The 15,426-nt window shown below is 35.2% G+C and overlaps 1 protein-coding gene across 1 annotated transcript in view; it reads left to right on the top strand.

The window, feature by feature from the left end:
- MCF2L2 (MCF.2 cell line derived transforming sequence-like 2) overlaps positions 1-15,426 on the top strand; it is a 1,253,992-nt gene that overhangs the window by 164,513 nt on the left and 1,074,053 nt on the right. Inside the window, 1 exon segment of the mRNA XM_053711855.1 lies at positions 1,756-1,875. Coding sequence (XP_053567830.1) covers positions 1,756-1,875 — 120 coding nt within the window.

Raw genomic sequence — 15,426 nt, 5'->3', positions numbered from 1 at the left:
TGATCCCCACACGCAGCACCGGTGGGTGGGGAGAACAGCTGATCCCACAAGAATTCGCTTAGCGTGCAGGCATTACTCCAGCCGGACTCCGTTGAGCTTCAGATGTAACGCAGGGTGGGTGTGGGGAGTGGGGTGAGTACCGGCTAGCTGTTATCAAGTCTGTGGTAAATGGTTGCACAAATTTTTGGCTTCTTACCCTATTCACTGGGCAGGTCTGTGAGTGGGAAGCCCGCTATGGATTTTTATTCTCCTTTAACCACAAAGGGAGCTTGGTTGTCTGCTCTGCCTTCCCACGCAAGCTCCGGGTAAGGAAGATCTTTTCCAGCGCCGATGGAGACTTGCACTGCTGGAGGGATCACCTTGTTGTAGTTAGTTTAGGCTGCAGCAAATTTCCCTTAACCATAGGGAATCCTAGCGCGAAGAACCGCCACAGGACTAGCTGCAGGGGATCGGAGCCTGCAGCACGCTCTCACTGCACAAGCTCCTCCTCTTCCTCTTGATTATCAGAGAATACAATTTTAAACAACTTTCCAATTTACTCCTATCATTTAATTTGTTTCCTTCTCTTGTTATCCTTTGCTGAAAGGTTTATCTAGACAAGCTCAGAAGCAGCAAAGAAACTTGGTTCTAGCTGTTGATTGGTGGCTGCATATATATATTGATTGTGATTGGCTCACCAATGTGTTCATTTAGAAACCATTAGTGCATTGCTGCTCCTTCAACAAATTATACCAAGAGAATTAAACAAATTAGATAATAGAAGTAAATTAGAAAGTTGTTTAAAATTGTATTTTCTATTTGAATTATGAAAAAAAAATTTGGATTTCATGTCCCTTTAATACAGCAGTATCAGTTCTGAACAAACATATGTTTCCAGCTAGTTTCAGTGCGTGCACATTCACAACTTTTGTGCATAAAATAACAGCACTCCTATACAGCAACTTTTCTCTTTAGGTTCCAAAGGCTCTGATTTATCTCAATCTCTCTCTTTCTCTCTCTATTTATCCTTAGTCATTTTTTCATTTCAGTGGAGTGCACTTACTGGCACACGAAAAAAAATCTCCAGGGCAGGTCTGAGAATCCTAATTGAGATCTGCTCTTATTGCTGACTTATATGTCAGCCTTTTAGGCTTTATGAGAGAGATGCAAGTGATTCTTTCTATGCCCAATAAGCAACAGTTCCATAGCTACTTAGTTTACAAATAAATAATAATAACAATAACCTCAAAAGAATATAAACAGGAGTTTGTCAGAGACACTCAGCAACGTAGAATGCTGCTAATGCTTCGCAATGACAGGATTTTGTTAAAAAGGAAACTTTACAATATAAGAGAACATTTAAATATTACAGAGTAGCTAAACATGACATGTTTACAAAAAGGAAGATATTCGCTCAGGTAATGCAATTGAGGCCATATAATTTACCTTTCTCATTCTGACTTTGCTGGGAAATTGTCTTCTAATAAAATCAACTTCATTTAGAGGAATAGGATGTAAAGAAGAAAAAGCTGAGTATTAATAAAATTGGATTATCATTTCTCTGCAGCATAGTATAATAGGGTAGCTCATTAGTATCCAGGGAGTTAATAGGCATAGCTATTATAACATGCAGACAATGATAGCCCTGCTCAAAAATGAGTGAAAGAATCCTGTATTGATTATACATAACATAATAAAGTACCAACTGATGTTTTTTTCACTTGTCTGACATAGTGGAGCATTATTAGAACCTTTACTATTTAATTCTTTCAACAGGGCGCCTTTCCTGGAAATCTGCAACTCGTCTTTGTTTTGCGTCCGTCCAGATTTATCCAGAGGGCTATTGCAGATTTTGGAATCAAATTTTATCGAGATGATTTTAAAATGAAGGTACCGGTAAGCATGTGACTTCATCCTGTGTTTAGCCTACTTCATTCATGTGTGTTGCAGCATTCATTTTCACTGTGGTGTGCATGACATTTTTAGCATTATTCCTAGATGTAAGATCATTCATTGCTTACCTGAGTAGACTTTAAAGCTTCTGACTGAAGTAAAAATAAAAACAAACAGAATGCACTTAAAAAGCCTCTATACTAATGTAGTATGTAAAGTAGGTATAAGTCCCAAATAACAGTCTAGGGGTCGATCCGATAAAAATCGTCGCCCGCAAAAGCTGGCGACGCCAATATTTGCGCTGGTTTGGTATCCTATATACGGCGTAACCTAGAAGTTACACGCGTATATTTCTGCCGTCGCCCGTAGTTTTTTGGGCCATAGGCAGGTATACCAAACCAGCGCAGTTTGGTATCCAATATGCAGCGTAAGGACTTACGTGGCGAAAATGGAGAAATCTTACTCCATTTTCACCTCGCCACAAAAAGCAGCCGTAAGAAGCCTTACGCTGACTATTGGAGCCCCGTAACTCCCTTAACTAGCTAGAAAATAAACCTAACACCTAACGCATGCGCAATGTCTATCTAGCTGTCAACCGCGATCTGCTAAATAAAACCTAACACCTAACGCATGCGCAATGTCTATCTACCTGTCAACCGCGATCCCCCGCCGCAATCCCTAATAAAGTTATTAACCCCTAAACCGCCGCTCCCGGACCCCGCCGCCATCTACATAAACTAACCCCCTACTGTGAGCCCCTAAAACCGCCACCACCTACCTTATCTATCGCCTAATGTGAACCCCTAAAACCGCCGCCATCTACCTTATCTATCCCCTAATGTGAACACCTTACACCGCTGCCATCTACCTTATCTATCCACTAATCTGACCCCTTACACCGCCGCCACCTATATAAAAATTATTAACCCCTAATCTAATCCCCCTATACCGCCGCCAGCTATATTAATATTATTAACCCCTAATCTAATCCCCCTATACCGCCGCCAGCTATATTAATATTATTAACCCCTAATCTAATCCCCCTAAAGTAATAAACTCTATTACCAGCCCTTAAAAGGGCATTTTGCAGGGCTTTGCCCCAAAGTAAACAGCTCTTTTGCCCTATAACCTGCCCTCCCTATACCGCCGCCACCTATATTAATAGTATTAACCCCTAATGTAAGCCCCTTACACCGCTGCCATCTCTATTAAAATTATTAACCCCTAATTTAATCTACCTACCCCGCCGCCAGCTATGTTATCTATATTAACCCTAAGTATATTATAGTTAATATAGTTATTACATTATATATATTAACTATATTAACCCTAATTATATTAGGGTTAATATAGTTATTATAGTTACTATAGTATTTATATTAACTATATTAACTCTATCTAACCCTAACACCCCTAACTAAATTCTTATTAAATTAATCTAATTCATATTATAAACTAAAATATTCCTATTTAAATCTAAATACTTACCTATAAAATAAACCCTAAGATAGCTACAATATAATTAATAATTTCATTGTAGCTATGTTAGGGTTTATATTTATTTTACAGGTAAATTGTTAATTATTTTAACTAGGTATAATAGCTATTAAATAGTTATTAACTATTTAATATCTACCTAGTTAAAATAATTACCCAATTACCTGTAAAATAAATCCTAACCTAAGTTACAAATACACCTACACTATCAATAAATTAAATAAACTACAAATATCTATCTAAAAATACAATTAAATAAACTGAACTAAATTACAAAAAAAAACAAACACTAAATTACAAAAAATAAAAAAAAGATTACAAGATTTTTAAGCTAATTACACCTATTCTAAGCCCCCCTAATAAAATAATAAAGCCCCCCAAAATAAAAAAAAATCCCTGTCCTATTCTAAATTAAAAAAAGTTCAAAGCTCTTTACCTTACCAGCCCTTAAAAGGGCCTTTTGTGGGGCATGCCCCAAAGAATTCAGCTCTTTTGCATTTCAATAAATATACAATACCCCCCCCCAACATTACAACCCACCACCCACATACCCCTATTCTAAACCCACCCAAACCCCCCTTAAAAAAGCCTAACACTACCCCCCTGAAGATCTCCCTACCTTGTCTTCACCACACCGGGCCGAACTCCTCGTCCGATCCGGGCGATGTCTTCCTCCAAGCGGCAAAGAAGAATTCTTCCTCCCGGCGATGTCTTCCTCCAAGCGGCAGCAACGTCTTCTTTCTTCCGGCAGCATCTTCCATCAAGCGGCATCTTCAATCTTCTTTCTTCGCTCCGCCGCCGCGGAGCATCCATCCCGGCCGACGACTGAACGACGAATGAGGTATCTTTAAATGACGTCATCCAAGATGGCGTCCGCCAAATTCCGATTGGCTGATAGGATTCTATCAGCCAATCGGAATTAAGGTAGAAAAATCTGATTGGCTGATTAAATCAGCCAATCAGATTCAAGTTCAATCCGATTGGCTGAACCAATCAGCCAATCGGATTGAACTTGAATCTGATTGGCTGATTCAATCAGCCAATCGGATTTTTCTACCTTAATTCCGATTGGCTGATAGAATCCTATCAGCCAATCGGAATTTGGCCAATCAGCCAATCGGATTGAACTTGAATCTGATTGGCTGATTCAATCAGCCAATCAGATTTTTCTACCTTAATTCCAATTGGCTGATAGAATCCTATCAGCCAATCGGAATTTGGCGGACGCCATCTTGGATGACGTCATTTAAAGATACCTCATTCGTCGTTCAGTCGTCGGCCGGGATGGATGCTCCGCGGCGGCGGAGCGAAGAAAGAAGATTGAAGATGCCGCTTGATGGAAGATGCTGCCGGAAGAAAGAAGACGTTGCTGCCGCTTGGAGGAAGACATCACCGGGAGGAAGAATTCTTCTTTGCCGCTTGGAGGAAGACATCGCCCGGATCGGATGAGGAGTTCGGCCCGGTGTGGTGAAGACAAGGTAGGGAGATCTTCAGGGGAGTAGTGTTAGGCTTTTTTAAGGGGGGTTTGGGTGGGTTTAGAATAGGGGTATGTGGGTGGTGGGTTGTAATGTTGGGGGGGGTATTGTATATTTATTGAAATGCAAAAGAGCTGAATTCTTTGGGGCATGCCCCACAAAAGGCCCTTTTAAGGGCTGGTAAGGTAAAGAGCTTTGAACTTTTTTTAATTTAGAATAGGGCAGGGAATTTTTTTTATTTTGGGGGGCTTTATTATTTTATTAGGGAGCTTAGAATAGGTGTAATTAGCTTAAAAATCTTGTAATCTTTTTTTTATTTTTTGTAATTTAGTGTTTTTTTTTTTTGTAATTTAGTTTATTTAGTTTATTTAATTGTATTTTTAGATAGATATTTGTAGTTTATTTAATTTATTGATAGTGTAGGTGTATTTGTAACTTAGGTTAGGATTTATTTTACAGGTAATTGGGTAATTATTTTAACTAGGTAGATATTAAATAGTTAATAACTATTTAATAGCTATTATACCTAGTTAAAATAATTAACAATTTACCTGTAAAATAAATATAAACCCTAACATAGCTACAATGTAATTATTAATTATATTGTAGCTATCTTAGGGTTTATTTTATAGGTAAGTATTTAGATTTAAATAGGAATATTTTAGTTTATAATATGAATTAGATTAATTTAATAAGAATTTAGTTAGGGGTGTTAGGGTTAGATAGAGTTAATATAGTTAATATAAATACTATAGTAACTATATTAACTATATTAACCCTAATATAATTAGGGTTAATATAGTTAATATAGCTGGCGGCGGTGTAGGGGGATTAGATTAGGGGTTAATACATTTATTATAGCTGGCGGCGGTGTAGGGGGATTTAGATTAGATGCAAAAGAGCTGTTTACTTTGTGACAAAGCCCCGCCAAAAGCCCTTTTAAGGGCTGGTAAAAGAGCAGTTTTCTTTGGGGCATGCCCCGCAAAAAGCCCTTTTAAGGGCTGGCAAAAGAGCAGTTTACTTTGGGGTAATGCCACGCAAAAAGCCCTTTTCAGGGCTATTTGTAGGGTTAGACTTAGGTTTAGTGGTAGGGATAGTTTAGTATTTTAGGGGTTAAATAATTTAATATAGATGGCGGCGGGGTAGGGGGATTAAATTAGGGGTTAATAATTCTAAAATAGATGGCGGCGGTGTTAGGGGCTCACTTTAGGGGGTTAGAGATTTAATATAGCTGGCGGCGGGGTACGGGAGCGGCGGTTTAGGGGTTAATAACTTTATTAGGTTGCGGCGGGCTACGGGAGCGGCGGTTTAGGGGTTAATACATTTTTTTATTGTTAGGCTAGTGAGGGGGGATAGCGGATAGAGGGTTAGACGTGTCGGGCTATGTTTAGGAGGCGTGTTAGACAGTGCGGGTGATTTAGACTTTAGTCAGGTTTTGTAGGCGCCGGCAGTTTCTAACGTGGCGCAAATCACTGGCGACTCCAAAAATCTGTACTTACGCAGATTTCTGGACATCGCTACTTTGTCAGACTTGCGCCACTTTAGCAACTGACGGCGCCGCATATTGGATAGCTCGAGTTGCGAGCTGAAACTGCGGGCAACGCGGGTTCCCTCGCTTGCGCCGCAAACTACGCCGTTTATCGGATCGCGCCCCAAAATGTTAAAAAAATTACCTAAGAGGCGTTCCCTGCATTTCTGCATGTAAAGGAGAGACAAACCCAGTACAATATTACACTACATGACATGAAAGTTTTGTTACATTTACCCTTTGTGCTTTGTATTTAATATTAATCTAGACTTCATATTGCGTACAAGTTTTTTTACTTGTTATTTAAACAAAATTCTAATTTCCTTCTTAGCTGATGTGAGTCCATAGCTTCATAACATGTGGAATATATTCCAGCCTATCAGGATCCTCCTGCTGGCCAGGAGTGACTATCCCACTAGTAATTGGAATGACGTTGTGGACTCTCCATATCTGGAAAGAAATACATTTATCAGGTAAGCATACATTTTCTTTTCTTTCCTAAGACATGGAGAGTCCACAAAGTCATTCCAATTACTAGTGGGATATTCACTCTTGGCCAGCAGGAGGATCCTGATAGGCTGGAATATATCCCACATTTTATGAAGCTATGGACTCTCATCATCCCGAAGGAAATAAATTTATCAGTAAGTATAAATTCATTATTAGCAGCATGTACAAATTAAACTGAAATGTTTTCACTACAATTTATCTTGCATTTGCCTTTAGTTTATTAAACATTACTATTCTGTCAGTTAAATAAGTGTATTGTCAATTATAAGCACAATTCACCTACATAAAGCTGGCGAGACTTGCTTGTGTAAAATGCTTAGAGCATATCATGAGAATTGTTGGGAAGTTTCAGACATACCCTAGGAATTCCACTGTTCAGCCCAAGAAACTTGCCTGTCCCTCCCACTTTCTGAAACTGTCAGTTGTATTTTATATAAAACAAATGCAAAGTGCAATGTAGTTTGTAAAAGATACACAGAAATATACAAAGTATGATCTTAATTTTTTTAATGTTACACAGAATAAGTCAAAGGATAATTATAATTATCTCTAATTATCTCCTTATTAGAGAATACAATATAAACCTATATGTATAAAATAAAAAAATGTGTGTGCATGGCTGCTAGAATTACTTGTTAAAGCACAAAAAAAAAAAAATACAACAGTAAGAACTTGTAAGTTCTAGTTGTGTTACATGTATGTGATATAGACTGTGTGTCAAGCTTGATTTGGGACTCTGTTTGCCATTACATTCAGTAACCAGAAGTAACCAGAAGTAACCAGAAGTCCCAGTAAAGCCATTAATTATGCAGTAGATGTGTCCTTAGGTATTTCTCTGATTCTCTCGAGTTTGTCAGAGGTTTCTCCTGAATAAAAGTGTAACCCTTTCACATATACGCATTTTTTGTTAACAATGTTTACTATAAAAAAAAAATCAGATTTTAAAAATGTTTGGCTCCAAATCTTACATTGTTCTAAATAAGACTTGTCTCTGAGAATAATGTATCACCATTTTGACAGAAAATATTTGGAATTATGTTTTTTTTTTTCTGAAAGAGATGGGATAAAACTATATATTAAAAAAAAAAGATTAGTTCTTATGCTTAAGAATTTATTTTTTATTGTCATCCCAATCTAATGAAAAATAAAAAGAAGCCGCTGATGATTTAAAATTAAATTATCTATGACTTTATAAGAATTCAAGGGGTATATAAATGAATAGAAATATGGGACTATTTAAATTAAAATAATGTTATAAATTAAACTGCAACATTGTTACTGTTATTATTAAAAACAACAACTTTACAACTGATTGCTGGGATGTGGAAAAGGGTCAGTTTTGGAACATCCTACACAAGCTTGTTTAAAGTGTGGCCAGTAAGCATTTCAGTAAACTCACGCCAATATGGGATTAAAATAATGTAATTTAGAGATAACAGTATAATAAAGATAATAATAATAAATAGCAGATTCCTTAAAATGTTAGAGTTGCTAGAGTATTTAAGACCATTTTTGTATTGTCTTTTCTGTCCCTTTAAATTTGAATGTTTCTATTAAAAGGGACATTCCGGTCAAAACATAAATGCACATAGATTTATTACATCTTTGAATAGAAACATATTTGCAATATACATGTATTGGCAAAAATGCTTCTAGAAAAAGTAATCACTGTTTTAGTGTTAACATTTTTCTCTGCACGTGCATGAGAAGCATAGCTAGATATTGTCACTGCACCCAAATTTTAAATACTGCAGCTGCTCAGAGCACCAGTGGGGCTTGTATCATGTCAGAAATTAACAAATTGTGTCATTACCAGATGGTACAAGCATCTTAGGCTCTCTGAGTAAGTGCTGTGTTTAAAGTCAGAAATTTTGCACCACAGTTAAAGGGACATTCCAGCCAAAATTGGAAACCATGTGGATGCATTTCAGTTTTAAATAGAAGCATTTTTGTAATATACATGTAATAGCAAAACTGCTTCTTGTAAAAGCTATAGCTGTTTCAAACATTTAAAGGGATACTAAACCCAAATGTTTTCTTTCATTATATGGATAGAAAAGAAGTGGAAAAAAAGGAGAGCGCCACTAGTGAATTTAACTAATTAATTTAGTGAATTCAATAATTTTAGAGAATATAAGCTGCTGTTATAAAAAGGACCGAACAAATAAATATAAAACAGTAACAGCGCTAATCAAATAATGTGCAACAAAGGATGAATACAATTATTTTTTATTATTATAGTAAAAAGACACTGAAAAACATTAAAATTGCACTTGAAATTGCATTAGAAATACTAGACAAACAAAGATGTGATTGCAATTATTGCATTGAGAATACTGAACATACAGCGGTGTGTTTACAATTTGGGGAACTCTGAACAGAGTAAAAAATCAGGCTGGTTAAAACCAGTGGCTGCTAAATGCACACTCGTTCCGAAAAATCCTATACAAGTTCTATTAAATGCACTAAATAATGCAGTGAAAACTAAATAAAAGTTACACAGTGAAAAGTAAAAAAGTAAAATAACAGCAAGCCGCAACTTACGGGTCTGGTCAGACAAATGTTACTATTACTTACTACGCGTTTCTGGGTCACTACCCTTCATCAGGTGTAGAGTAAGTAAGAAGCAGTTGGCTGTTAAATACCCATGTGATGTCTTACTTCCTGTTTGATGATAGCCAATACAATTTCTCAAAATATTTGACAGACAGATGACGGCTGCCAATAGAAATGAATGGGTAACAATGAAGCAACCATCTTTGAAAAGGGCATATAACTAATTCTCCAATACTTTTTATATGTATTAACAAAACAAAAAGAAACATACATGAGAACTTTTGGAGACCGAAAATCATAAAATATATACATATATACTCATGATATTGACCTAACAATAGCAAAGCTTAAAACGTAAAACTCAGATTTAATTTTTGCGAAGTATATATATCGCTATTTATAACACTATAGGAGTAATATGATCCACCTATTTTGGAAAAGTGTATATCGACCATATGGAAAACAATATACCTTAATACAATATTTCAAAAATTTAAATAATTGAGACAGCCATGTTATCGGCACAATTGCATGGAAACATTATATAACATTGTATCCCAATACAGTATTATGATAAAATAAAAAATTAAAATTAAAATAAAAAATTTAAATTAAAAACTCTATAACAGCTAGTCTGGACCCACAAAATACTCAATCACATCCCATAAATGGAGAATCTGGCAACTCCTGCCGGCTAGGAGTGTCAGATAAATCCAAACTACATTAAGGAAGGAATTTAAATTAAAATACAGGGAAGGTCCAAACTTACAGCTATAATAGTAAAATAATAAAATAATATACACTAGAAAGAAGAAAGGAGAAGAATGAAACAGAGCAACAATTGAATATGATGATATCCATCATAGAAAATGTATATAGCATAAGTAGAATCATAATTTATTAAATGTTTAAATTTCAACTGTATATTTTCATATGTATACATTATTATTCTTTTGGGAGAATATTTACAGTAGTCACACCTCCCACATCTATGCCACCACATCTATGCCACCCTTTTGGAGGGACAGAAGTTAAAGTATGAACTATTTTATTATCATGGATTTCAATATTGTTTTTTGTTGTTTAGATGCTTTTTTTTTATATTTTTGCCATCTAATAAATTTCAGGCTCATATCAGATGGGGAGAGATCCATTTTAAATTCCTTCCTCTCTTGCAAATCATATGGTTTCTATCAGGTAGGTTAGGTCCCAATATTGGATCCTTTTTAAGCAAATGCCAGTGATTATTCATAGTGTATTCTATCTTTTTCTTATCTTGGCAATAAGTAGTTAGCATTCTATTGCAAAAAGAACCTTCATATTTGTTACTGGCAATAATATTACCATCTATGGTTTTTATATAGTGTTTTTTCTTTTACTTACCTCTGATTTACCCTCCAGGAAGTTTTTCCAGTCCAATTTGGTTATCTTCTCTATATTGTTTTCCAGTATAGATGACTAAAAACCCTTTTCACTAAATCTCCCTTTGAGCATTTTTGCCTGAGAATGAAAATCAAGTATATTGGTACAATATTTCCTTATACGGGCAAATTGGTATATTTTGGTATATTTGTCTTACTGTAAGTCAAATTAATTTACTTAGAAAAGGCCTCAATTTTGCCCCTACCACATATTCAAATAACGTTGACATACAAATTGATTTCCAGAAATTTATAAGGAAACTATCAATAGACATTTCCAAATACAAAAGAAAAAATCATCTGATGCTCCTATAAAAATGTGGGATATTAAAAATAAAAATAAAGATCAGCTAAAGATAGATATCTTGGATATTTATACATTGGAACAATTAAATAAAGAAAATTCAAATCCGGATAAAGAAATCTTTTCATATACAAATTTAAGACCACCATCCAAATTGAATCCAATACCCAATAGAGGAGGTTTCTTAGAATCATTTAATATTTTAACTACACACGATATAAAATGAGGTCCTCCGTCTGTTGTCTGATGAACAAAGCTATCAACCAATTAATTGTAGAACGCGAAAGGTTATTAAAATTAGGATTACAAACTAAAGCTATCTGTAATTAAGAATTTGACTTTCTTTTGATAAGAGAACCAAGGATACCAATCCTGTACCATCTCCCTAAGATACATAAAAACATCTTAAACCCTCCCGGGAGACCAATAATCTCAGGAATCGTTAGTATATCCTCCAACTTATCACTATACGTAGATCTTTTTCTACAGATTCTAGTTCCCAAAACCACATCTTATTTGATAGATAGTACAGAACTTCTCATAATTCTTGAAGACATAATTTGGGACCCCTCTTGGTTCTTCGTAACAGCTGATATAAGATCTCTGTATACTGTAATCAACAACGAAGAAGGGATAGAAAGCATAAAAAAGTTTTTTTCGGAATTTGATTTCCCAACATATACTCAGAGAGAGTTAACTGAAAATTTTATAAACAAACCCAAGGCACAGCTATGGGGACTAGATTTGGCCCTAGCTATGTAAACCTTCTTCTAGCCAATTGGGAAAATGAATTTGTTTTCCCAATTGGCTAGATTTACAAAGGATCTGATAGTATATAGAAGATACATAAATGACGTGTTTCTAATTTGGAGAGGAGATTTAAATTATTTAAAAATTTTTTAGAACATCTGAATAATAATAATTTAGGTTTAATTTTTGAACACAAGATAGATAATAATCAATGTGAATTTTTAGATTTGGAAATTACAAGTGAAAATAATAAAATAATAACAAAAACCTATTTTAAAAGCGTTGACCAAATTACCTACCTTAACATCAATAGTTGCCACGATAAAAAATGGCTCCAAAATATACCAAAGAGCCAATTTGCCAGTATAAGGAAAAATTGTACCAATATATTTGATTTTCATTCTTAGGCAAAAATGCTTAAAGGGAGATTTATTGAATAGGGTTTTGAGTCATCTATACTGGAAAACAATATAGACGAGATAACCAAGTTGGAACAGAAAAACTTCCTGGAGGGTAAATCAGAGGTAAGTAAAAGAAAAAACACTATATAAAAACCATAGATGGTAATATTATTGTCAGTAACAACTATGAAGGTTCTTTTTGCAATGGAATGCTAACTACTTATTGCCAAGATAAGAAAAAGATAGAATACACTATAAATAATCACTGGCATTTGCTTAAAAAGGATCCAATATTGGGACCTAACCTACCTGATAGAAACCATATGATTTGCAAGAGAGGAAGGAATTTAAAATGGATCTCTCCCCATCTGATATGAGCCTGAAATTTATTAGATGGGAAAAATATAAAAAGAGCATCTAAACAACAAAAAACAATATTGAAATCCATGATAACAAAATAGTTCATACTTTAACTTCTGTCCCTCCAAAAGGGTGGCATAGATGTGGTGGCATAGCTGTGGGAGGGTTTTACTACTGTAAATATTCTCCAAAGAAAAAATGAATGTATACATATGAAAATATACAGCTGAAAATGAAACATTTCATAAACTGTGATTCTACTTACGTTATATACATTTTACAATGCAGCTGTAATTTAGTTTATGTAGGTTGAACGACACGTCCCTTACGCAAAAGAGTGTATGAACATCTTTATAATATTGAAACAGGTTTTCTTAAACATTCTTTCTCTCGACATTTTAAACAGGTACATGGGAGCAATAAAAAAGACCTTTTGTTCTTTAGACTTGAACATATCCCTATCAATAGACGTAGAGGCGATCGTGAGAGAATTTTGAATCAACGTGAAACCCACTGGATACTCAAATTGAATACCTTACAACCAAGAGGTCTCAATGAAAATTATGACCTAGCATCCTTTCTATGATGGGTATCATCATATTCAATTGTTGCTCTGTTTCTTTCTTCTCCTTTCTTCTTTCTAGTGTATATTATTTTATTATTTTACTATTATAGCTGTAGGTTGCATTTATTTGACACTCCTAGCCGGCAGGAGTTGCTAGATTCTCCATTTATGGGAAGTGATTGAGTATTTTGTGGGTCCAGACAAGCTGTTATAGAGTTTTTAATTTTAATTTCAATTTCAATTTTTTATTTTAATTTTATCATAATACTGTAACTGTAATCCTAACCTTTCTTTTATCCCTATGGTGTTCTCTTTTTGAGAAATCAGTTGAGTCTTTACTAATCAGGTATATTTTCTCTATCGATATACAAACCTTTTCTAAAAACTTGTATAATATTCAATAATATAGGAATATTTAAGAGAACATGAATAGACTTCAAGGCTAGTCTAACTTATAAGTCTTTTGTAAACTTTAGAAAAAATCTTATGTGCCTGTTAATTCTCCTTATTAATTAAAATGTATTGGTTTTGTACTGGTTGTATTGGAAAGATAAAACAAAAGAAAATGCACCACCTCGATCCACCATAGTGATTTTCCTATGTATTGTTTTTAAAACAGTATGTGAAGGGTTAATTCCCTTATGGTATGTCTATAAATGAACCTGTACCTTTGGGCTACTATGTCTATGATCAAGCACCACTAGAGGGTGTAAAACTCGTAAGACGTTTATTTGGAGACGCTATTCCTTGTATGCTGGTGTTGGATATTTTACTGTGAAGAAAAATAAGTTCTTTTAATTTCACCCACCCTGCAGTTCCATACTTTTCTACCCAGGGTGCTGAATGGGCTGGCTTCTAAGCTTAGATTCCTGTCTTTTCAAATATAGATACCAAGAGAATAAAAAAAAAATGATAATAGGAGTAAATTAGAAAGTTGCTTAAAATTGCATGCTCTGTCTGAATCATGGTTTGGTTAGAGGGGCACTTGCTCCAATGTGTAATCCACCAATTCGATGTCAGTCCAGAAGGCTCTGGAAATAAAAGGACTCCAATTTTGTGTTTGTATACACTCAATAAAAATAAGTGTAGTATACTCACTTAATAAAAAATCCAGTATCAGCTTACTTTTAACTTGCTCTTGAAAAAGACGACTGGTTTGTTGAAACGCCTAGAGCTTAATAAACCTATGTTTTTATAAAGACAATAAGGTTTTTTTCTTGTTATACTGTGGCGTTGTGATACTGGATTTTTGATTCAGTGAGTATACTGCACTTTTTATTGAGTGTATACAAACACAAAATTGGAGTCCTTTCATTTCCAGAGCCTTCTGGATTGACATCGAATTGGTGGATTACACATTGGAGCAAGCGCCCCTCTAACCAAACCATATCTACTAACAGTTCAATGGGAGAAACTGTGGGAGGCAGCGGCTCCACTCCTGAAGGGGATTATTTGTTCTTACCATTCATTTTTTTTATTTTTCTATCTGAATCATGAAAGAAAAATGTGGGCTTCATATCCCTTTAAGGGAGATTGAAACTTTTTTTTTTCTTTGTACAGGAGAGATTTTCAAAATGTATTACAGTATTATTACATGTTCCTCTCCTGAATAATGAAAAAAGCCAATGCTTTCTTATTAGGCTGGCAGAGGTGTGTCCTCTCCACCAATAGAGCTGTGGGAGTTGTATTTATGTATTTATCAGACAATGAGTTTTAATAAACAACTATGTATGCTTCCATTTGGATTAGTTTTATATGGACTGCATGGCACAGCAAGATGTGAATATCAGAGCTCATAATCATCTAATTTTGTGATATTGTCACATATTGTGATCTTTGTCCAGCTGTCCCTTCTGCCACCTCCCCTTTCTCCCCTTGAGATTATCTTAAGGTTTCTATTAAAGAAACTGAGAATCCCCAACCCCCCCCCCCCCAAGAATGCAATTCAAACTCCATCATGACCAGATCCCTCCCCAATATGCAGAGCTCAATTGTGGACCTCCCAAAGCCCATCTAAATAACAGCCCAATTCCACCAATGAACCAACCAAACTCCAACCTTTGACTGGCCAGACTCTGCCCTAAGTCTCACAGTCACTCATTGGATGAATATAAGAAGTTTAATTATATATGGAACACAGGCTTCATTCTTTTAATTTAATTTTATATGAGATAATTGGCTGTGATG

This window comes from Bombina bombina, chromosome 4, assembly GCF_027579735.1.
Source record: "Bombina bombina isolate aBomBom1 chromosome 4, aBomBom1.pri, whole genome shotgun sequence".
Lineage (NCBI taxonomy): Eukaryota > Metazoa > Chordata > Amphibia > Anura > Bombinatoridae > Bombina > Bombina bombina.
Note: the sequence above shows the minus strand (reverse complement) of the source record. Positions and strands in the feature narration are given on the sequence as shown.